Below are 25,105 nucleotides of genomic sequence, written 5' to 3'. Positions count from 1 at the left end.
GCTTAAACGGCTCATGTTTCCGATAATGGTGAAATGTTACTGAATAGGAATGAATTTAGAATGATGTTCATAAATTACTAGGCATTGTGGTGGGGCGCCTTGCAGTGCATTTCGCACACAGCTGATTATTCCTACTATGAGCTTTTGAAAACTCCCACAAGCCGATTTAGAAGAGGCTGTCGCCCTTCTTGCTGCGCAGCAGATTATGACATTGACTTTATACACAGCACACATCCCCACTGTGATTCACAAATGCTCTGGCAGTGTCCTGCGATCTCAGAGCTAGTGTGGCATAGCCAGTGTTTACAGAAACAATTTACGGCGTCCCAACTTTTTGTGAGATGTGTCAGTTTACAGGGCTTCTGAGGCACACACACTCACTCCCTTCCACCTCCTTACCCCATTGTTCTTATGATGCTTCATGGCTGACTGTGCCTGGCTCCTGTTCAGCTCAGAGCATGGCTTAAGAGCACTGAGGGGCAAAGAATAGCTGGAGCCATGCCAAGCTACCTCAACCTCTTCCTCGCCTCCCTCACTTGTTTCCTTTTCTTCAAAGCAGGTTGTATTTTCCATTCACGGACAGATTAATTCCACTGTCCGACACCACAGCTCTAGTCATCCGGCCACTTGCAGCCATTCCCTGAAGAGCTGCCAAAGCAGGTTCCAGCACTAAGGGCAGGGAGGAGTACTCTCTCTTTGTGGTAACTGTAGCAGACTGCGCCAGGTTGGATCCTGGTGTAATGGACATCATCTGCATCGGACTCTCGTGTATTTGTGGGGCTTTGGGAATAAAACTAGATATATTCGCTTTGGTGTGGTTGGGATATCCTTCCCAAGCCACGGTGCTCATGGAAGAGCTCCCATCATGTTGGCCACCTTGGAAGTCAAACCAAATCTAATATTCATGTATTCGATTTTAAATAAAATCATGAAAGAACAAGAACAATGCACTACATAAAATAAAAATAGCACATAGGTTCAGGGCTGAACTGGCCGTAGCTGGCACCGGGCATTTTCCCGGTGGGCCGAGGGCCAGAGGGGTGGGGGCCGGTTTTGTGCCCATGGGGGCCGGTTTTGTTACTGGAGGACAGTCTTGCAGCAGTGTTGCAATATTGCCCCCCATGTAACAAAAGCAGGAGCAGTGCTTGCTAGCACCCCCGCTCCCAGGGACGGTCGAGCAGCAATCTGCCAGGGATAGTTGTTGTTCCCAGTCCGGCCCTGCATAGGTTAAATCCATAGAACGATATAAACAGGTGAGCAATGATAATGCATGGTTAAGGGAGGCATCTCTTCATCATCGCTGCCCTGTAAATGTTCATAAGTGGAGCTTCTGTATAGATCGCAGTAATGGTTGACTGCTGTCTTGTTAAAAAATAGATTTGTAGCTGGACAGTTGGCTTTAGCATCACACAAGGCTATAAATGTGAGACCCACCTTATGATGCCCTCTTTGGAGGTCATAAGAAATAAACAGATGATCTGCTCCTATCTAAAAACTCATTATGTTCAGGTAGAACTTAACTATGGCTAACACAGAAATAAAAAAGGGGATCTTTCAGCTGAGGTTGCTGGTGGTGGAAACAAAGCTGCAAACCCATATGTAATCTATTTAAAACTTGCTATTTTTGATTCATGAGAGAGATCGCAAGCTAAGTCTGGCTTCTGCTAAAAGTTCAGCGGGGAGGGTTCAGGCTAGCAGGAAGCCACTCAAATTTGTGGTCGACCAGCCACAAAGAAATACAATGTAGTTTTGATACATGAGTAAATGAAATTAGGAATTCTGAAAGCGGACAGTAACTAGATATTACCCTTGCTGTAGAAGAAAGGTGATGCCTTGAAATGTGATCATACTAAATACTTTCCTGAGGTAGGTAGACCTCAACTCTCCTAATATCTTTGTTTTTATTGGAATCTTCTCATGGCCCACTTTAGCCGCACATTTAGAATTGCCTTTTGTAGCTCCGCCAGGGGCCTCAACTCGCCACTTGTTTTGTGGTGGGCTTACTCAAACATGTGCCCATTATGAATTCTGCCCAGTGTCCGCTTGTTATAACTGATTGCTTTGCACAACTTAATCTTCTGCAATATTCTGCTTACCCACCCTCAGGAAAAAAGATTGGTGCCATTACTTGTGGTGAATCAAGTTCTCCTGAGACTTAGGGCCATATGCATCAAGCCAAATTGACTTCGCAAACGCCGAAATTCGCAGAATTTCGACGTTTGTGAATGCAATTTGGACAAATGGTATGTATGAATGAAATGTGCTTTAAAAATAAGGAATCGCAAAATGTGCAATTCCTTATTTTGCGATTGCATTTAAGGAATCGCAAATTTTGCGATTCCTTAAATGCAATGTAGGAAGCCAAAAAAAATCGCAAATTGGCCTTAATAATAATAATAATAATCTTTATTGCATGATTAATTAAAATCTTTGCAATTCGGCAGTGAAAACAAGAAAAAGCAAAGTACATGAATAAAAAGAAAAATAAAAACATTTCGAAAAGTTAAAAAGTGAGAGAAAAACCCTGCGGGAAGTACAGTACTATACATTAGGAAAAAAGGACTTTCACGATCGATTGTGACTTTGATTATCAAAGGAAAATAGTCTTGAGAGGAGAAGCCATTCACGGTACGACAAATTTAATTACTAACTGCTGAGTTTAGGGCTGTGTTGACTAATTTCATAAAGCGCACTAGCCTGCATGCTAGTTGGATGTTTTCTCCCTTAAAGCTCATCAACAGAGCTTGTCTACGGGTTCGCACACGTCTCTGATTCCAAGGCTGTGTTAGTAAGCTCTTTCGGATACTATCTAGAGCTTTGCAACTACACAGCAGATGCAAAACGTCGTCCTTAGCATTGTCACAAAGCCTACACTTGGGGTTGCAGTCCAGGCGCTTCCAGGGGGCAAGATGTGGCTGAGATGGTATTACCCCCATCCTCAACCGCAAAAAGTCTTCCTTCGCCTTCCTTGAAAAGCCGGTGCTAAGGTATGGCTGTGGTGAGGCGCTGGTGTAGCCTTGAATCACAAACCACCCATGAGACCTCTTGGTTAGTGCTGTTTTGTCCTCCTCCAAGGAAATTATTTTCACACATTTATTGACCAGACGCTTAAAGCACTTGTCTGTGCAACTCGAGTCCCAAAGATCTCTTAGCGCAAGGGAGTTTATGGCTGCTTGGAGGTAAACCATTGCAGGGGAGTCCTTGTTTGTTTCCAATTCTTTCCAAAGATGGGCATTCAGAGAGTCTGCTTCCGCATTCTTTACTTTGTGCCAGCATTTTGCATATGCACCTTTACGTGCGATTTGCTGCTTTTGTAGGCCAAACTCAAGCCTTAGCTGTGCTGGCGAAGTGTATGGAGGAAGCGCAAATAATATTCGCAATGTTTTACTGACCACGTTGTCTAAGATGGTCTCATCCTTCCCTCTCATACATTCACTGCCATATGTAATTGACGGCAGCAATTTCGCACGAAATATGTCAAGTAAGGGGATTAAATTTGGGCCCGCTATTTTATTTTTGATGTTTTTTAATGTTATGGCCAATGAGATCCCTCTGTTCCTTATTGATGTTAGTTGTTGCTTGAAGGATCCTTTTGAGTCAAAATGTATGCCCAGATATTTGTATTCTTGAACTGTTTCCATTTTTTTGTCTTGGAGAGACCATTGGAAAACATGCCTTTTTGATTTTTGATTTAGTACCATCACCTTCGATTTATCATTGTTTACGCTTAACCCATTCTTTTCGGCAAATTTGCTCGTGGTGTTAATAAGGTGTTGCAGGCCGACTGGTGTTTGACTGATTAATAGCAGGTCGTCTGCATATAGTAGGTTGGACAGCGTAAAACCCCCTAACTTTGGGGCATGGTGGTTACAGTTATCCAGATCTTTGGAGAGGTCGGACATAAAAAGGTTGAACAGGGTCGGTGCGAGAACGCACCCCTGTTTCAACCCTTTTGTAGTTGGTATTTTTTTCGACAAACAGTTGCCGGCCCCCAGTTTTACTTGGATCCAGGTATCTGTATGTAGTAACATCAGATGTTTCAGCAACTTGGGGTCGATTCCCCACCGTGAAAGTTTTGCCCACAATTTTCCTCTGTCAACGCTGTCAAATGCAGCGGAAAAATCGATGTAACACACATATAGTTGTTTTTTGTGTTTGATTATAGCATCTGTCATCAGGGAAAGGGCTAAAATGTTTGTCGTGGTCCCCATATTTTTTTGAAAACCGGTTTGATTAATGGGGATTAATTTTTTACGTGATGCCCATGCAGTTAATTCTTCTAAGAGAAGCCCCGAAAAATATTTGGCGTCTATATCTATAAGGGCTATGAGCCTGTAGTTCTTCGCCTCGTTCTTGTTGCCCTTTTTGTAAATTGGGGCAATTATTGAGCCCCTCCAAGAGGATGGGAGTTGTTCGGCCCTCCAGATTTCTACAAAAAGCGGGAGCAATTGGCCGGCCCAATAAGTCGGATCTTGCTTGTAAAGGATGGGTGGAATTCCATTTGGGCCTGGAGCTCCCTCCTTCCGGCCTTTCGCAATTCGGCCCTTCAGCTGGACTGTTGAACCTGGGAAGTCGGACTCCTCAGCTAAGGGTTTTGAAACCGTCTGTATCGCTTGACGAAATTCAGGACTGTGTAGATTTCTACCTGGACCATCATCGTTAAAGTGTCTAAATAGAAAATTTGCCCAGGTGTCCTCAGTAATGTGAGAGTTCACACCGTGAGCATTCAGATTCTCTATTTTATTGATGGTTTTCCAGAATCTTGCACTGTTGTTGTTTTTTGAATCATAGAGCAGTTTCGCCCAAATTTGTTCATTGGACTCCTGCTTGATTCGCCACAGGATTTTGTTCTTTTGGCACTTTAATACTCTCAGTTTGGTAATTAGGTCGTTATCACTTCCGGCTTTCCGCAGCTCGCGCAGTGTTCGATTTATGGCCGTTTTTATTGCCCCTAAATCGAGAGATAAAAGAGTCTGGGGGTGTTTTTTTGAAACGCTGATGGGCCTGACGGATGTTTTTTGGGCTATCTGTACATCAATTTCTTGAGGCAATTTGGACTTGGAATTCGAGAGGGCAAAAGATTTCAAGAAGGACTCCCAGGCAACGATGTTATCAGCATTCTGGTCTGCAGCGCTTTCCCAGCACTTCTTCGCATCTTCCGCTAGTCGCTCCGGGTCATTGATGTTGCACTTGATTCGTTTGCATTTTGTAGTTGTCGATAGCTTAGGGCCATTGGTGGGAAATGTCAAAGCTGTTCCTTGAGCCCATAGTGTCAGTTCTTGCGGGAGATGGTCGCTACAGTCGAATGTGCCAATTCTGAAGGCTTGTACTAATGTGAACATTGAGAAAGATAGAAAGGTGTAGTCGATCGCCGAGCTGGCCACGGTGTTGTGGAAAGTTGCCGCCTGGGGTATGTCCCCCAGGGACCGGCCATTTATCGAAATCAGGCCCAGATTTAATAAATCTTCCATTAACCTTTTTGATAGGTTTGTCGAAGTGCCCCATGGACATGCTTCCAGTGGGGGAATCCCCCTGACAAGCAGGTGATCTTCCATTGGCAGAATCTCGCCAGATGACTTCGAAAGGAACAAGTTGAAGTCTCCTGAGACAATAAGGTTCGAGTTTTCCGCTTCCGTTATTAATTTAGTCAATTCTGTTACTAGGTGTTTAGCCCCGCTTTTTTTGGCTTTTGGGTGCAAATAAGTGTTAACCAGGATTAATTCCTGCCTGATGGTTCCCGATGTTGATATTTCCAGCTGGACTGCGATGATCCCGTTTGCGATCCCCGAAGTATTTTTGTTAAGGAGTTCTTTTGCGTGATTTATTGTTTGGATCGAGGTGTATATGATTAAGCCGCCTTTCTCGTGACCAAATTTTGAGGTTCTCCTTGCTGGGAGGTAGAATGTTTTATAACCCTGAAGATGGAATGGTTCTGCTAACCAGGTTTCCTGCAACAAAATTAAGTCATATTGCTGAAAATATGATAGTAGGTCTTTGTTAAGAGTCTTTGCTCCTAGTCCATTTATGTTCCAGGAACATAGTTTTAGTGGCGGCCTTATGTTTGGAATGGTGCTGTTTCTTTCATTAAGTTGTCATTGGTCGGGCTGTCTGGTGTTGATTGTTTTTGCAATCCAGTCCCATTCTTGATGTGGGCTCCTGTTTTTTTGCTGGGAGGATGCCCCGGCCTTTCTTTCGGCTGAGCTTCCACGTGCTCCTCTTAGTATAGATATTTTGAAAGTCCCTGGCTGGGGTTTACTCAAGGTCGATATAATCTTTTCTTGGGGGTTACGGAGTAGAGGAACCGGGTAACCGGGGATGAGGTATGTTTTGATTCGAATCCCCCATTCTTTCAGTTGTTTTTCTTCTTTTAAAATTTTCTTCCCCGTTTCTCCTGTATTCCAGGTTGTTTTAGTTATTTCCTGCTCGGATAGGTGTTTCATGGTAATAAATTCAATAGATTCCAAGTTTTTGCTAGTGAGTGCGCTTAAGGATAAGATCGAGTTCAACACTCGAAGGATGTTGCTTCGGTTTAAAATATCATCATGGCCTTTGGATCTATAGTCAGGAATGAAGAGTATTGTTTTATACTCATCATCACTGGTAGCCTCCTGTGGTAGTTCATGTTTTGTTGCCCGTCCCATACTTTGATGTATATCGTAGGCTTGTAAGCCCCGCACTCTCTGGGCTTGTAACCCTTGCTCTCTCTCGGTCAAGGGACACGAGTTGACTATAGGATCACAGAGGTCATGTTCATTGTTCTCCGGTAATGGACCAGATTTAATCTCGGGTACAGTATTTTCAGCTGGTCCTGAGACTTGAACTCTCCGGGTCCGAGAATCCATATCAAGCTTTACATTAAGTTCTTTTTTGCTGGCTGTTGAAAAGATACAGGTGGCGGGATTCCAGGGATTAGTGCCTCCAGTCGGTTGGGCGACCAAGTTGTGTACTGTAAGTGGGTCCGCCATCTGGGTTTTTTTTGCACTTTTGTTTGTCGCCACCAGCTCGTCACATTTTAGCCCTTCTTCGTCTGTCCCCTTCGTAGGTTGTTCTTCTGTATGATTGATCTTGGGAAGAGTTGTCTCTAAACCCTTAAGATCGGGAGCAGGGAGGATGTTCTCACCAGACCTGGGGCTTAATTCCTCCTTTGTACTCCCTTGATCCTCCTTTATTTCCGCCAGGGATTTTTTTACTTCTAGGAAATAAGTTTTGATGGAACCTGTCTTGTTTCTCCCTTTTCTCTTCATTTTCCTTCTTTGTTTAGCAGTCAGTTTTCGATTGCCCGGTTGATCCTGGCTTTCGACAATTGTCTTGGCCTGCTGATGTACTTCTGGCCGGTGATCAGATGAGCATCCTGCTTGTTGGAATCTTGGTTCGTTCGAGTCTTTAGGGTGATCAGTTAAGTTATTTTGGTCCGTGGTAGAGTTGGAGATGGTCACGACCTCAGTTATGTCACTTTTTTCCTTTACCGGATTGTTTCTCTCATTACTTGCTGCTACCCGCACCTCTCTTTGCAAGTTGTTTACGGACTTGAGGTCTGTTAAAAGTTCGGTCATTGCGTTTGGTAAGGTGGATAACTTGTCGATGATAGAGTAACATGTACAGCTGGGTGGGCTGATTGTGGTTTGTGATTGAACTCTTTTAATCAGCTCATTCAAATCTAGTAACTTAGTGTCAATGTTAATGACATGAGTGGTTAGTCTAGTTAGCAAGTTTAATTGAATGTCCATTTTGTCCGAATGGTATTCCATTGCTTTTGTCACTAGGGTCATGGTATTTAGAAGTGACGCCCATAGACCACTCTCTTCTATCCTTTGATTCTTTGCTGAGTCGTCAGGTTTGCTTTCTTTGTCTTGAGATAGCGTCACCCCTTTTCCCTGGGAGTATGTGTCCACCATCTTCTCCCATTCTTCAGTTGTCAGGGAGAATGAATTGGTTCCAACTGACCCCAGGGGTCGAGTCTGCTGTTTGATGAAGACATTATTCTGTGGAGTAGCAATTTTGGTTTGTTGCCAGTTTGCGTCCTGCTCAGTTAGAATTGTGCCAGGGAGACTAGGTTGAGGTCGAGGTGGAGTTATTTTCTCCAGAGCTAGCTCGAGGGGCTCCGACTTGGGTTTTTTAACTGGTGTAGAGTGGTGCGATTGATTTTGTAATGGGAGTTGTTTTAGATGCTCGTAGAAGGATGACTCTTTGCCTTGGTCGTCGTGCTCACCTACTTCAAGGCCTCTTTTTGCGCTCACTTCCTTATTGGCTTCTGGTTGTTTGAGTTGCCTTGCTCCATCTTTTTCAGTCTGTTGATGAATGATGGCTGCTGTAATTGAATTGAGCGTAGACATAGACATAGATGAATTGGAGGTAGGGGCCCGGCGGGCCTGTAGAGGACTTTCATTTTCCGGGAGGGTTGCCAATGTCGTTGCCGGTGGAGAGCATCTCCCTGGCCCTATGCCTTCTGATATTATCGCAACGGTTTTCTCCGGAAGCAGAGGGAAGGGAAGGTCCCTCTGCGTGAAATTCATGTAGTTTAGCCCTGCTCCAGCATCTTTTACAAAGGCAAATTTGGAATAGATTTTTGGTTGAGAAAGAGGTCTTTTTAGTTTTAGTTTGATATGGTTTTGTGGGTTAGATTGATCTGAGACTAATCCCTCTAGTTCGGCGTCGCTGGCCAAAGTAACTAGGGTATCATCCTCAGGGCCAGATCTCGGTTGGCTTGTTAGTTTCTCATTGTTGTCGGAGGGCACCTTAAGAATCTTGTTTTTTTTCTTCCGGTTGTTCACTAGTGATGAAATGCTCCGTCTTTCTTTGCCCGATCTCATGGTGCCTGCTATTCTGAGAATAGGTTGCGACCCGGAACTCCAACTCCAAGTGCACACTTCTTTCACTTATACGACCACAATACCCCTCTGCAGAATCCCGCTTCTCCTTTCTCGCTTTCCTGCTTCTCGTGATTCGCTATCGAGTTTTTTATACGGTTCTTAAATGCTCCTTAATGATATTAATGGTGTTGTAGCACCAGAGCACAGATTCTCCGTGGTTACGGAGACTTTTTTAGCATCTTTTTAGCAACAGCATCAAAGCCGCAACAGAACCGATCGCCCACAGTTCTCTTGCAGGGTATATCTTCTTACGGGGATAATCGTGCAAATTGTTGGCTTATTAGCCTGTGCAAATCACATATGTTTGTGTTTAGTTAGTGCTTTACTTTGGCTGTTCTTCGCTAGCAGTTTGTTGTTCAGTTTGTTGTTCAAAAAGAGTTCCAAAGTGCAGCACTGCGAGTCAAAAAGTTCAGGGGGCCTTGCTGCTGGTTTGAACACACTTAAGCACCCTGCACCACCAACTGAGTCTCCAACAGCACCAACTGAGGCTCTCACTGTTCTTATTTCAACCGCTGTTATGTGGGGCACTATTTTCGGCAATTTTGGACTTTGCACTTCTCGTTGTCTGAGCTGAGCTGAGGTGCGCACTGTGTTCTGTAGTTGCACACCCCCCACCCCCACAAAGCTCAGCTATTTGGGGGGCTGCTAACACCCACTGCAGCCACTGCAGCCACCGCAGCCGCAGCCTCGGCGCACTCACCGTTGTCTTGTGTCCGATTTCCGGTTCGAAGGTCTCTGGCGTCCCCCGCGAGTCCTCACCGCCAATATTTCGCCACTACTCCCTCTACCGCCAATATTTCCCCAATATTCCTCTGTGTGCAATACTATAGGGCTGCCGCGGCTCCCACTGCTTCTTGACGTATCTCGCTCAAGCCGCTGCCGAGATTTTTGCTTTCCCGCTACCACTGGGGAGAGGCTCTCGCGGTCTCCTACTGCCAGGTGCCTCTTGCTGCCGAAGGGTTTTTCGTGAATTCTATCACCACAGGAGAGGCGCAGGAGAGGCACCACAGTCTCCTAACTCGCCTCGGTACCGCTGCAAGCCATAGGGTTTTCGAGATTTCTTTCCGCCGCTACCGTAGGGATGCTTGCGGTCTCCTGCCACCTCTAACGGCTCCCGGTTCGCGGCACGGCTTGCTTGCTTGCTTGCCTGCTGCTTGCTGCTTGCTCACTGTTTACTGCTCGCTGCTGCCCCCTGCAGATACCCAGGAGGAGGCTACAGAGGCTCTGCGTTGCACCGAGTGCCATGGGACCATGGCGAGCAAATTGGCCTTAAGGAATCGCAAATTACCACCAACTTCTAGTTGGTGGTAAGTTGCGAATTCCTTTCAAAATGCATATTTTTTCATTTTTCAAAGTGCCATGTGACGTACATACATGCCCTTGGGGCATGTATGTGCGCCACATGTGCACCCATGCAGATTTCAGGGGTGCAACAGGGTGTCCTTTGGACACCCCTGCACCCTTGAAAATATTCTCAATTTGCGATTGGCAAACTGCGAATCGCAAATTTCCCCTTCGTTCCTATGGGCCTCCTGGCCCATAGTGAATGGGAAATTATTCCTTAATTGCGATTAGCAATTTGCTAATCACAATTAAGGAATTTTAAGGAATCGTTAAAAAGAAGTGAATTTCTACATACATACCATTTCTAAATAGCGATTCCTTAAAAATCGCTATTTAGAAATCGCAAAACGGGATGTTGATACATATGGCCCTTAGACAGGTAGACCTCGCTGTGAACTGTGGACTAGGACAGTATTTTCCCTTAACTGAGTTCTATGTGAATGTTCCTTCTACTTCTATGACCGCTATTTAGAGCCGTTTAGAATGGCCTCCTCTTACCGATGCAGCGCGTTTAGGAATTAAAGCATCTGTTTTGTAGCGGCCATAGTAGAGTGTGGTGTAAAAATCAATGTTAGTAGCCTGGAGGCTTTGTCTACTTACTTTTTAAAGAACTCCTTTCCTTCGTAGAGAAGATCAAAAATCTTTCCCTAAACATCTGGTCATAACAATATGCTGGAGAACCATCCGTGTCTGCACGAACTGCTGCAATTCCAGTTGCTGAACACCTACGTTGGAAAGCCTCCAAGGAAGCACGTATATCTGCTGCAGAAGCTAACTCCCTTTCCTCAAATTATTCTAAAATTTTGCCTGGTCACATCTGTCAACTATAACTTCCTAAGAGGGCTCTGATATTTGCTCCCTTTATCAGGATGGCAGCCATGAAGAACTTCCTTTCTGCAAAAGTCTATAATCATCCACATTCATTACTTAGGGGGCTGTGTGTGTGCCTGCTTTGTCCCTTCATTATCTTTAGGCTGCTGAGGCTATGGAGTGTCACATTGGATGGCTTTTGAGCAACACAGGAGCTTAATCTCATTATCACTGCTGGAGAAGGGGCCGGTGTTTTTAAAAGCACCCGAGCCTTATGCCATAAATGTCCCATTTGATAGACGCCTAGGCTGGGGAACATCCTTTACAACGCAACTTTTACCACGCAGTGCGTTTACGACGCAACTATTACAACGCATGCCATTACAACGCATTGCGCTGGGGGGCGCTCTAGGATAGGGAATAGATTTAATTTACTATCCAACACCTTCCCTACTATCCACGGGGACTGGAGTTGGAATAGTAAATTAAACTATTCACTATCCAGCACCCCTTAACACTATGCGTTGTAACAGCATGCGTTGTAAAACTTGCGATGTAAAGGCATGCGTGGTAATGTCATACATCCGCCTAGGCTTCTTCTTAAAATCATGTAAGAAGTATTACTTCTCTTTGAATGCTAAGGGTATATGTATACACTTCAAATTCCTGTCCAAAAGTAAAGGGAAATGGGCAATATCATCCTGTGAAGCCTGTTTTTTCTCACACAATTCTTTCTTCATCCTGCAGCACAACTTCAGCTATGTCTCCTAGTGGTTCCTCTGAAGTAACTGTAGCAGGTTACTAATCGTCATGCCACAATAGAATGATAGGTGCGATAACCGGTTCCAGAGTTCCCTAAAAATCAATAACATCATACACCTCTGGTAGAGGAGGAACCAAGGGGTATGGGGATTGTGCCAGTGACTGCTGATTGTGCGCTCAAATCTGGTGTAAAAAGAGCATATGTTGGGGAGAAAAATGAAAATCAGCAAGAATTACCATCATTGGAAGTTCCACACTTTTGTGCTGTGGAGAAATGCTAAGATAAAGGTCCTGATACAGTCCTTATCACTAACTGTTGAGGTCCATTCCCTCTTCTTCATTTTCTTATTCTTGCTCCATCTCCTTCCAGGATGAAATGGATGATTGGCTCACTTGTTAGGGTATGGTCACTGTAAGACTTGGTCGTCGATCAAAATGATGATTCAAAGGGACTAACTGAGGACTGATGAATTCACTAATGACACAGATTTGATCCAGAGAGAGTTGGTTACTAACAAGGGACTTGGCAACCTGGAGGTCATCAACAGTGTCATTAATGGCAAAAAAAGTGGTTTTGAGGCTTTCTGGAGAGGCAAATTTAACTCAGATGAAAGACAAGGGATATCATCCAGGGAAAAGGGTTTTTAACGGTGCAGTGGAAACCAGACAGGTTTCCATTTTTCAAGGAACAGAAATCGTCTGCTCCTTGCTGAATCATCTGCTTTCTGTGTCCTTCTGATTTTCTGTGGAACACGTTTTGCCGATAGCAGAGAATTAGGGCAAAAGAGGAGATTAAAAAACAGTACAAACTCTTGGCATGTGGATTATCGGTATACATCTTTAAGCTGCATGTGGGACGTAGTTTGGAAAGGGTTCGGGTATTGTGCCTCAGTGCAACAATATAGGATAAGTTATCGCCTCAGAGCTCAGCCTCCATCTTGAGAAGGGAGTCATAGAAATCAATGGAATAGACAACAAATGAAACTCGTTCTACCTGGAACTCCACATCTGAAATGCAGTAGATGGTTGATGAAAATAGCTGTGAAAAGAAAGTCCCTTACAAACGAGATGCAGCAAAAATTTTAATTATGTTGGACTCTAAAGAACCAGATGTCAAAGTGCGTTCACTTCATTGCCTGACGTTTTGGACAATTACATTAAGGTAAACTGCTATTAAAAGAGACTATTTCAATTCATACGTTTTGATATAGCTTACAGCAAAATATCAGTTAACCAGGGACACAGTCCAATCAGAGAAAATGTATCAAGTTAATTGAACGAATACACAAATGAGGCATGGTGAAAAATTCCATATTGCTTCTACACAGTCTGACGTGTAGATGAGACATGTCAATGATATGAAATAATATGATAAAAATGTATAAAGCGCACTAAAACCCGCAGGTGCCAAAGCACTAACAGGATAGGTAAACAGGAGGAGCACTTGAAAATGTTAATACTTCGAAGAAGGCATATTAGATGTGGGATCACATTCTACTAAAAAAAACTCCACCTACCCATGTCCGTCCAGTCTGATATTTCCCACAAAATCATAGAGGTGTCGGTTAGGCCCTTCACATTCAATCCTGCCAGAAAGTCTCATTAAACCATCAATGTCCCTTATTTCTGCGGTTAGCGGCAAACCCTGGGGGGAGGGAAAACATGTGTTCAAACATTATCAAAATACTATTATTTAAACATGAAAAATATTGGTGATTAAATGTAAAGACTGCATAAACACATGAGCATATTTAAGCAAGTGTTTGGTTTTATTTATATGTATGTTTATACGGAAATCACATCCTATATGTTGGCTCTGGTTGCTCAGTGGACTAGTCTAGTGCATCCACGGAAAGAATAAGACATTGACCTCCTGGTCACAGTTTTAATTCTAATTCAGGAGTTCCATGAGTCTTTCACTCTGAGGTGGATGAAAGGAGTACCACTGCGTGCGCTGGGTAACACCACCCACATGTAATTCTGCACCAAGAAGCCTCCTCGGGGTGAACTTGAGGCTTACAAATACACATTGCGAGTAAACATGTTGCATCATGGGCACGGAATTTAGTCTTCTCCATTCCCAACCAACCTGCAGTTGGATGCACTTAGTAAATCCTCTTGAGAGACTTCGAACTTCTAGCTCATTACCCAGCGGTGGAGCGGGAAATGTTTATGGCTTCTGGTTGCTTCGTGAATACGGATTTCCTTGCGCTGTCCTGTTCCAGAAGGGGCTGAGGCAGGCAGCCAGAGTGTTAAAGCACCAGCGTCAGCGGGCACGCGATCTCCGGACGCGCTGAATTACAGACCTCGTGAGCACGAGGGAAACAGGATGTTTGCTGGCTGGGACGTTATTACCAAACGCAGAATAAATATCTTTCTTCACGCACTATATTTCTGAATAATGAGCAGCAGCACTAGGGAGCGCAAGGCATTCGGACGTAAACATGACAAACATAATGCCTCATATTAATGGCTTTGGGAACGGGTTTCTGGGCGCTATTATTAGCACTGCCCGAAATAAAGTGAGCTGGATCACACGCTTTAGTGACGTGAGCAGATATATCGGAGTTTATAACCAGAGCCTTTAAAGTGCCATTTCCATCAGTGACTGTTACAGCAATGTTTCACAGCAAATCAGGGAACACTGTCGCAAACATTAAACAATTACAATTCTCAATTATTGTGCCCTGCTGCTCCATACCTTACAATCACCAAGATGAAGAGCAGAAAGGTCAAGAAAGGTCACCAGATTACTAAAATGACACAGGGTTTGGGGCAGGAGTTGAAGAGGACGGGAGGTGGGGATGGACGTCTTCAGATGTAAGGATAGAAAAGGGCAGCGTTGACCAACTACTTGGAAACAATAGAAAATGAGTGGGAGGCGCTGTGTGCAATACCTACCGTAACAATGACCAAAGCATGCAGCAGTAAATTAAGCAGTCACAGTAATTATAAGAGCAAAGACTGAGAAAGCACATAAGACACCAATGGTGAAATACGGATTACAGCAAAAAAGGAACTGTATGTTTCAACAGCAGTGAAAAGTGAGACACCCCTCAGAATAAAATACATGACAAAGATTGTTGCTTCAAACTTGCAGGTGGCTTTTCTAGTGTGTGCGGCATGTGATATTTGGATTGTTTTATAAACTGCTTTGTGGCACTTCTCACCAGCTTCTTAACTTTTGAAGAGACAAAAAGGGGGCAGGCAAAGCTATTCAAGGTGTAGATTTCAGCCACTGTACTCGGGAGATATGAGCACCCAGCCTCACAAGGAGGAGTCCTTGTATCTTCTGATGGAGATGCCCGAGGGTTGTGGCAAAGTGCCCTAGGGCCTTGTACTTGCGTAGGAAGTTGGGGAATGCCCCGGTTACTTACCGGTAATCTTCATTACTCCGAGTCCTTGTCTTCCTCGCCACAGTATATACATATGAGCCTCCGGCTCCACAGAGAACTCCAAGCATAAACACAGCGCTCTAGTCTCCCTCTCCCTCCTCCAAGATGGCCCCCAGTGGCTCCAGCCAATCCCATAAAGGGATACAGAGATACCAACTCGACCTGAAAAACCAAGCCGCTGACATGAAGCCACCACCAGGGCCGGGAGGGAAGGGAAACTATACTGTGGCGAGGAAGACAAGGACTCGGAGTAATGAAGATTACCGGTAAGTAACCGGGGCATTACCTCCTTGTCCGTCTTCCTCGCCACAGTATATACATATGAGCCGATACCAAAGCAATCAGCTTCATGTAAGGAAAACAGAACACACCATCAGTGCAGCGAAAAACATAATTTAATATTCAGAGGCATAGCAACCACAAGGACAACCTCTCAAGGAACCCCCGCAGAAAGAACAGAAGAGGCAAAAGAAACAGAACCCCCACCCCCAATCTGAAAGCGGTAATGGGACATGAAGGTATGAGGGGACGACCAAGTAGCAGCCCTGCAAACATTCTCCATGGACACCCCTTTAAAGGAAGCCCATGACACAGCAACAGATCGGGTGGAACGACCCTGAACAGGAAGGGAGGGTACCTCAGAAACCGAAGCATATGCCAGCATAATGGCCTCCTTAAACCAACGACTGATTGTGGAGAGGGAGGGTTTCAGGCCCTGACACGACAAACAAAATTGACAAACTAGTTGTCCACCTTACAAAAGGAAGACGTGCGTGACAAATAAATCAATAAGGCACGACGAACATCCAAGAGGTGCAAAAGGGATTCCTCAGCCGAGGAAGGATCAAGACAAAGAACCGGAAGAACCACTTCAGCAGACCGGTGAAAATAAGAATCCACCTTAGGTATAAATGTAGGATGAGGGCGTAAGACCACACGGTCCGACAAAACCAACAAAAATGGGGCAGAACGAAGGAAAGCACCCAACTCACCCATACGCCTGGCAGAAGCAATCACCACACGAAATACCACCTTGAGCGTGAAAAACTTCAAGTCCACCGACTCCAACGGCTCGAAAGGAGCCAAGTGCAAGGAACGCAAACCAATGGAAGGTCCCAAGGAAGAGGACACATGATAGGACGGGGCGTTGGAAAGAAAGAGACTTAAAAAGTCTAGCAACCAATGGTGAAATCGAAACCAAAGGGAGGACATGAAATGCCCGAATGGCGGCCCACTGAGCTCGAAGAGTCGAAATGGCCAAGCCCAACACAAATCCATCATTCAAAAAATTCAGAAGGCGAGCTGGGTCCAAAGAAGCCACCGACAGGTCGCGACCCACACAACAAGAAGCAAAATTATCCCAGTGTTTCGCGTAGGACTTCAGTGTAGAAGGCCTCCGGGACTACTGAATGACCCCAGCCACAGTCACCGAACAACCATCCCGCATCAAAGAATCCCTCTCAAGAGCCAGGCCCGCAGACCCAGGGAATGGAACACAGGCAGCGGAAGAAGAGGACCCATCAGAGGATAAGGTACGAACGGTAAAGCCCACCCCGGAGACACAGCCAATTACAACAGCAGGGGATACCAAAGGCAACGCTTCCAACCCAGAGCAATCAGAAGCACAAAGGACCCCTCTCTCTTGATCTTCAGCAAGAATCAGGGGAACAGGGGGAAACGCATACAATAGACCCTTCGGCCAAAGGAACGAAAGTGCGTCCACTCTCCAGGCATCCCAGCAAGGCATAATCGTGCAAAAGCAGCGGATCTTGGCATTTTACCGGGAGGCAAACAGGTCCACAATCGGACAGCCAAACATCTCCTGGAATAGGCCGCCGCCCTAATGGAAAAGTTAGCAGCCGCAAAAGTGCGCTTGACAGCACCATCTACTTTCCGATCTACAGGGTCAGCAGGAAAGGAATCATCAGAGACCACAGTACCATGAGACGGCATACTGGCCATCAAGGTATCCACCTTGACCGAGGAAGGAAATTTTTCCGAAAAATCGTGCAGAGGATACCGTTAATTCAAGAAACGAGGAAAAGAGCCCTTGTCCACATCCTTCCATTCAGTTTCCAACACCTTCAACACCGAAGAATGAAGGGGGGATGAATCAGGCACAGGACGCTGATACTGAGAAAACAAGTCATCCTCCAGAGACATAACAGAGTCAGGGAAAACCAAGTTTTTGCAAATGTGACACAGCACCTCCTTAAGGTCGGCACTCTGTACAAAACGACCCTTGACATCAACCTCCTCCTCAGCGTCTGAGTCAACAGCCGGAACGCCATCAACACGTGCTTTCTTGTCAGGAGGAACCCTGTCCTGTAAGGCTGCTGCCACCGCAGAATTGATAATCTGTTGCAGCAAATCCATAGAAGGAACAGACATTCCAGAGCCAGAAGCCTCCACTGCTTCAGGAGCAGACAAACACGAACCACTCTCCATGACAGCAAAAAGACCAAGTGAAAAAACACCAGCAAGGCATTGAAAACACCCGATCGGTAAAATAAGCACCAGGTTGCTAAGCAACCAAAGCATACTCCCATCGTCCGCCCACAATGCACTATAAAAAATGAGGATGTCCAGCGCGCGCCTCCCAAAGAGACTCCCAACCCTTCACGGCAAGCAAATGAAAAACGCGGCCAACCGGCGTGCTCCTTAAAGCAGACAACAATCATGGCAATAGGTAAGCGTGAAATAAAACGCAGGCATGGCAATGGGAGAAATAACCCGACCGCACGATGTCCATGGAACAGGACGCGCAGTCGGCAGGGGGCCACACAAACAAGAAACCTTCCGCTCAGTGGGAAGAGCAGGCGAGGCCCCCATACGAAGCGAGAACCCCGACGCTCTTGCAAACACACAAAGCACCCGAAAGTCCGCTAGAGCAGGTCAAGGTGCCCGGCAAAGAAGGGGGGAACCAATGCAAATTAAACACAACATAAGCAGATAAACATCAAAAATAGAGACTAACTTCCCCCCTTCCAATACCCACGGAAATAAGGGGCTCCTGAAGCAAGACCCCCTCCCCACTCACCTGAACCATCAGGGAACAAAGCACTCGGAGTAGTGCAGAAAAAAAGAACAGGTCGAGTTGGTATCTCTGAATCCCTTTATGGGATTGGCTGGAGCCACTGGGGGCCATCTTGGAGGAGGGAGAGGGAGACTAGAGCGCTGTTTTTATGCTTGGAGTTCTGTGTGGAGCCGGAGGCTCACATGTATATACTGTGGCGAGGAAGACGGACGAGTAGGTAATGTTCAGCGTGTGGCATAAACAGAGTCCATTTCGCATAGGTGGACAGTAGAAAATAGGTGGACAGTAGAAAATAGGCCACGTTCACACCCATGGCCATGGAGTGAGTTGTTAAATTTCAACGATAACAACTCAGGCATTTTTCTTTCACTCAGTGGTTTTGTGTATTACAGAGCACCAAGGTTCCAACATTCAGCGATCAGCATCTAAAGTGCTTGTATCTTGTTCACTTAAAGCAGTTGCAAAGGCCAAGTGGCAGGTTTGAGATATCTTTGCAGCCACAGCTTGAGTGTTATGTGCACGCCCAGAACTGAAATACCCTTCTAATTGATGCTTCTTCGATACAGGTGCACCAGTACAGGAGATATGCTAGTATGTTGTCAAAAAATGAAAAACAGTGTGCTTGAGGCTTGGCTCTCTACCGTCTCGAGATTAAAATGTATCTGTGCTGGAAGTCTTCAAAACAAGACTTTACCACTACAAGGATTATGGTGACCTCCTGATCCAGCTACACTGGGGGTGGGGAGATGGCACACAGTCGGGGGACTGGAAGTGGGGCAGAATTCCTGGTGTTTCTTGTGACTATGTGACGGCGAGAGCACAGCCCCACTAAGTCCCAGGTTCAGAGGAATCTATATGAACTCGTGAATTGGTTCCCTCACAGAATTACTGGAGAGTACCAAGAATAGGAGATATTACCTACAGACAAAAAAACAAAGGTAATAAAAACCCAATTAGGGCAAGGATTGTGAAGTGGGGACCAACACCCTGATAAAAGCCAGCGTCACCCATGTGGGGGTTTAATATTGGCAGAAACATGTTGGTAATTGCAGTGGGGCTATAGGGATTGTTACTTTCCCTGTATACACCGATATGTATATTTTTAACTCTTCCAGGGGTCCACAGACAGAAAAAAGTATCTATGTTGACCCATAGGTTGTTTTAAAATCTATAATACTGCACAGTTTGGTCCCGTTATAGAGGGGACTAGACCTCCCCTCTTTTTCTCTTTCTTTGTTGTCTCACGTTGTTCTACGGGTTGTATGTGCACTATCACATTTTGTTTCTTTCTCTACCCTCACCTCCGTAAAAAAAAGTTTGTGCTCCGTCCAGTGTGTTGGTCTCCACCTGGATGTATGATGCGGCCCAATGATGAAGCATGACACTGCAAAGTGTGTGAGGGCAGTATTAAGACGTGTTGTCTTCCCTTTTTCAGTTTTAGGTTCTAGTAGATATGCTATCTACTGCTCCTAAGTGGATCATTACACGATCCATAGTTTCAGCCTGTCCTTGACTTTGTACGGATGGGAGCACAGTTTTCAGTACTTCTCTGTTGAGTGAGTTTACATTGATAGTAAGGGAGCCAGAGAAGTCTTATTCCCGTGCCTCTCCTGGTGTGTTTTTCATATATGCTGGAGTGCCATACGAGGACTGCTTTCACTTGTAATGATGAAGAAGAGGCTGAAGTTGACATTTCTTCAGGGCGCTTATTTCATGTGCAGATAAAGGAGGAGGTTCACGGTGTGTGCCCAGTTGAGACTAAACAGTGTTGGGTCAGTTGAGTCCAAGAGCAGTATTTCATTCTTTGATACATTTAGGGACAACCAGTTTTGTGCATGCAAAACAGGTTTCAAATTGGCTGCCACTTATTAACAGTCTTCAGTTCTCTCACATATTCAAGATTTTGTAACGTAAACAGATAGTGGTTAACATTTTAACATAAGTAAGCAAGAGCCTGCATTTGAGCATCTGCCAATTTACAAAAAATGTGGTCTTTTAAGATTCTACATTACCTCTTCTTAGGTGAGCAGCATTGAGTGCAGCATTCATGGAATCTGTAGGAAATGGACATCTTTTGTATGATGCACCCATACATTTTTATCCTATCTGCTTTGCTGGCTTTAGAACACTGTGCACTCTACCCAAGCTAACCAATAGCTTATATGTCCCTATTATACAATGTAGAAAGTGCACCTAAGGCCTGGAAGGTAAATGATGCATGTGTACTGCAGTACCTATTTTGCCATCTGCTACAGTGGCCGGGCAAAAATGGCTTCAGGCCTACCCTGTGTAGCCCGACTACTGAAGTATAAAACCTGCACTGGGACCAGTCAACATGACTCTTTTTGACAGGAGAACACCTTCCTTTTGTATATTTATAAGTCACCCCTATGTAGGACTTGCAGCCCCCCAAGGAAGGGTGCATGGAATTCAGATGTAGGACATGTAGAAATTTGAAGTTAACAAGTCCTTAAAGTGGCTAGCACACAAAAGTCATCTTCATTTTAATAAGGCTCTGGCAGGTCCATAGGAAATACTGGACAGAGGGAATACATATTAAATTTGCTATCTCTGGAGTGGGACCAGATAAAAACATAATTAAACCACACTTTTTAGTACTTATTAAAAGTCCAATTTAATGGTGAAGTCAGATTCTTAATAAATATTAAGGAAAACAGCTGTGAGAATGCTTCTTCAGTCTAATATGCATTAGCTCTCCAGCAGTAGCCCAGTGGGTGATTAGCCAGATATGAAAACTGCACTCAGAGCAGAGACAATAATGGCTTGGGATTGTTTGCACTAGGGTACAAAGGAAGTGCTGCAAAAGTGGGTAAAGTAACCCCTGGGAACTTTTACCCTATTGGTTAGGGAGGGGCCAGGAGTCACCCCACCCACAGGCTAGTGAAAGACATAAGTGTGGCATCCCGTAGCACGCTCTTTAGGACACTGCTGGACCAGTGAAAGAACAGAAGAGGACTGGAACTGTTCGGACTGCGCCCTAAGAGGAGCCCTGAAAGAAACATGCCTGCACCCTCCTGTAGGCAGGACAAATAAGTGGACTTCAAGGGTTAGTTGCTTGGCCTGCAAAAAGCTACACAAGAATTTATTTTGCAACTACCAGCTGACCAGTACCAACTGGATGTGACCTGGACCCTGCTGGTGGACACTGCTGAAGTGAGTCCTGACTCACCTAGTGATGGTCTTCAATTCCTGAAACACCTAGCTGGTATCCTCCTACCAGCCCTGAAAACGTTCATCCAGAAAAGTGGGACAAACCTGCAGAGTCAATTTGCCTAAGGTGCTTTGCCGCTGGGTAAAAGTAACAGGTTTCTCTGGTTTGGAGAGTTGTATACCCAATTCAGCTGGACCTCAGCAAGAAGATATCTTGCTTTGTGGACTGCTCGTCGGATAGAGACTGTCGCCTTTTCCTGCCGGAGGATTCTGAGCTCCGAAAAAGATACTAAGTAGAAATCTTGATCGGGCAAACGTACCAAAAGTAGCCGGCTAGTGAGAGGACTTACCTGGGCGCAAAATTCTTGAAGATCCACAGAAGGCATGAAGTAGAAATCTGGTCCGATATTTTTTTTTACTTTACTTTGAATATACTCTGATAAAAACATGATGTTAACATATTGCTTGAATGAAAATATGGGTGTTCTAAATAGTCTGACCAAAGGTTTCATTAAGCAGGGCTCGAAAACTTCACTCAACCGCTTGCATTTGCGAGTTAGATTAATTCAGGACGAGCTATTTTTAGGTCCTACTCCCCCTTTCTGGTGAGTAGAAAGACAAACTGAGACTTGACCTCTGCCTCTGAAAGCAGAGGAAATGTGACAAGATAACAAGATTTATTTAAAGGCATCTTTATTGCTCACAAAGTAAATAAAAATGCTTTTAAATCTTGTAACTTGTCACATTTGCTCATCTTTCAGAGTCAGAGGTCAAGTGCATTTCAATTAGGTCGAGGAGATGTTGTAGGTTACTAGACCTGCAGGTGTAGTGCATTTTTCAAGATTTTTCGAGCCCTGTTAAGATATCAAATAGCATAATCGATTATGGAATATACAAAGGTTACCATATTAGATATGGATATGGCACATCTTGCTTGCTTGCTTGTATTAGCCAAACAGCAGAAAAACCACAATGTCTAAGGCTTTCTTATGTAGGCCTGAGCCTATTTTATTAAAAGAGATTTCGCAGTCCAGTGTAGCAAAACTTTATCCAAATTCATATGGTTGAAAATAGTCTTTAGCATTTTTGAAAGGTTATTTTAATGCACAAATTAAAAAGTGCAACCGTCCAACTTTTTAACGGAGCATACTCATTTAACTTGTTCCAATGCCCTCCCAAACAGGACTGAATGCTAGCATACTGGTTTTATAGTGAACAGTTTGTCAAGTGGACCACTTATCTGCCCTGTAATGATTTCACCATATGCAATTAAACAGGTACTGTCCTGTTCACTCCATATCACAAAATATGTCGTACGTTGTTAATATCACATGTTAGTCTATGATGTGCACTTCTTCACTTCATCCCACAATTTCATGAAAGGTCAATGTTCTTAACATCTTCAAAAGAAACCTAAATGTTTATTCAAGACCATTCATGTTCAATAGTTTTAACAGTGTTTAAGATTAATATATTTAAGGCAATTGAGAAAACATATGCAATTGAAAACAATAAATGAATGTAGCTTACCTGTCGTATTTTTAGGTTTGTTTCCCCATCTAAGTTTGATGTCTCAATGTAGCACATAGCTTGTGGCTCACTGTTATACAAATAATGTCTTGTTAGAAAAATTAACAATACAACACTTGCCCACAAACGGTTTGCTATGCTCTCTTTTTACAAATAAATAAATACAAGTACTTTTTTATGTTTGAATATTTCTATGCATGTGTCCTAGTAGTAAGTTGGTGGGAATATGCACATTTGTAGTCTACTACTGATGGAAAATAAAGTATTTGAGAGGGACATGTCGTTAAATATATGTGTCAGAAATTCACCAATTTCTTCTTTGAAAGCAATTTCTATGACCTTTGTCTCTACCAAGGGTTTTCACTCTTGCTTCTAAGATTCTTACCTTGTACGTTTGGTTCTAGTAATGAGGATCTAATCCACAGAAAGTGCACATTGGAGACTCCTGTGCAGAAATACTGTTTTAAGATGCTTTCAATTTACAGCATTTATTTTCTCTAGTCACCATTTGACTGATTTAAAATAACTTTTTTGACAGGCAGAATCATAAGGGAAACAATTCCACAACTAGTATTGCACAGAACTTGAGAGCAGGAGGATATATGTGCACCCACCTACATTGGGGACCTGGGAACCCTAAACAAATGCTAACCAAAAGTACACAACACTGGAATTGCTGAACCACAAAAAGCAAGACATGTGGAGGCTAAATATACCGACTTTTGACCACGTGTGCTAAACCTCCTTAATACAATTACTTTGCGAACAACTGGCAAACAAAAAAATAACTCACCATGAAAGTGCCCTCATATGTAGTAGCCTTTGTCATAATTGACCTGAACCTATTATTTATTTTCAGCATGCTGTATAGCACCACAAGCAAGCTTCTATCACTTATCTTCACACAGACTTAAGATGGCTGCTCTTTAAGAGGGACCCAATTTGAGATCAAGAGGAAGTGGGAACATGTCCCCACAAGGAAAGATATTGTAAACAAGCCACAATACAAATAATAAGATTCCTTAACGGGCACTTATAGCATTTTTCCCCCAGCCTAGCTCTAAGCTTTATGCTGGAATGAAAACACTACTCCAATGGAGATTCAATAAAGATGTAGAGTGCAGAAATGCACAAATAGTATAGTTTACACACCAAAATCTTTACGCTTCAGTAGACATCTGCTAGAAGTAAGATGTTCTGGAGGCAACGATTAGAAAATCATTTTTATACAGAGTGTTTTAGACTAAAACACTGAGAAGACAAAGTGAATTATTTAAAAACATTAAAATACTTTAGAGGAGTAGAGCAATTTAAAAAGTGAGAAATGTCAAAGTATATACTGATATTCCCTCGGAGCAACACTAAGAGCTGCTCTTATACAAGTATAAAACTATTGTTCCTGACAGCAGTGAATGCGGGTATTTAAAGATGGCGGCGTTAAACTAAATTTCTTCAGTATTCTGTGTATATTGATAATGCGAGATGCAGAAAATGTATTGCACTATCTCGGTTCTCAGTGCTTCTAGAGGTAGTACCCTGAGCACATTTTAATCCTATTGATACTGTCTTTACAGATCTCCTTTTAAAATGAAATCATTCATTGATAGCACAACAGCCTAAATATTTCATCGAATTAACTACCGGCATATTTTCCACGCTATAAAGAAACCTTTCAAGAAGTTTGGGTTTTCAACGGTTTGAACTTAAACTGCTGCACCTTAGTACGAACAACATTCACATCGGAAACAGATGAGCAACTCTTTTTGGATGTGTATCTTTCAGAATTAATAAAAGAATTCCCAAAAAGTTTTGCAGTATAGTGGTGGTTGGTAAAATGAGAGGCTGCTGTCGCGAAATAGCACGGCCTTTCTTACATTGTTGAGCATCATAAATTGCTCCATAAATTGGCATCCTTTATAAGGAAATTAATGTAATTCTATAAACAGTGACTTGACACTGGCACGCAAATTATCCCATTGCGAAAGTTGAATGGCTTCTTTAGAGAGCGGCCACTGGAGCTCATTGTTCCAGTTGTCTTCCTGTGTAAAGGTGAGAAATCTAGAATTATTTTTGTATCGCAGACCGAGGGTGGACACTTATCTATGCATTGCTGATTTAAAAGGTCCAACCGAGACATTGCATTATTGCAGTTTCAGACCGTTCCTTGTTTTCAGATAAGTGTTCAC

General features: G+C 43.9%; 1 protein-coding gene across 1 annotated transcript in view; it reads right to left on the bottom strand.

The window, feature by feature from the left end:
• The window catches only part of ATP8A1 (ATPase phospholipid transporting 8A1), a 780,070-nt gene that overhangs the window by 467,988 nt on the left and 286,977 nt on the right, over positions 1-25,105 (bottom strand). Inside the window, exons 8-9 of the mRNA XM_086963885.1 lie at positions 22,920-22,989; positions 13,304-13,431 (exon numbers count right to left, since the gene is read on the bottom strand). Coding sequence (XP_086820011.1) covers positions 13,304-13,431; positions 22,920-22,989 — 198 coding nt within the window. The remainder of the gene's footprint in view (positions 1-13,303; positions 13,432-22,919; positions 22,990-25,105) is intronic.

The sequence above is a fragment of the Lissotriton vulgaris genome, chromosome 3_1 (genome assembly GCF_964263255.1).
Source record: "Lissotriton vulgaris chromosome 3_1, aLisVul1.2, whole genome shotgun sequence".
In the NCBI taxonomy this organism is placed as follows: domain Eukaryota; kingdom Metazoa; phylum Chordata; class Amphibia; order Caudata; family Salamandridae; genus Lissotriton; species Lissotriton vulgaris.
This window is presented reverse-complemented; position numbering and strand designations above follow the sequence as displayed.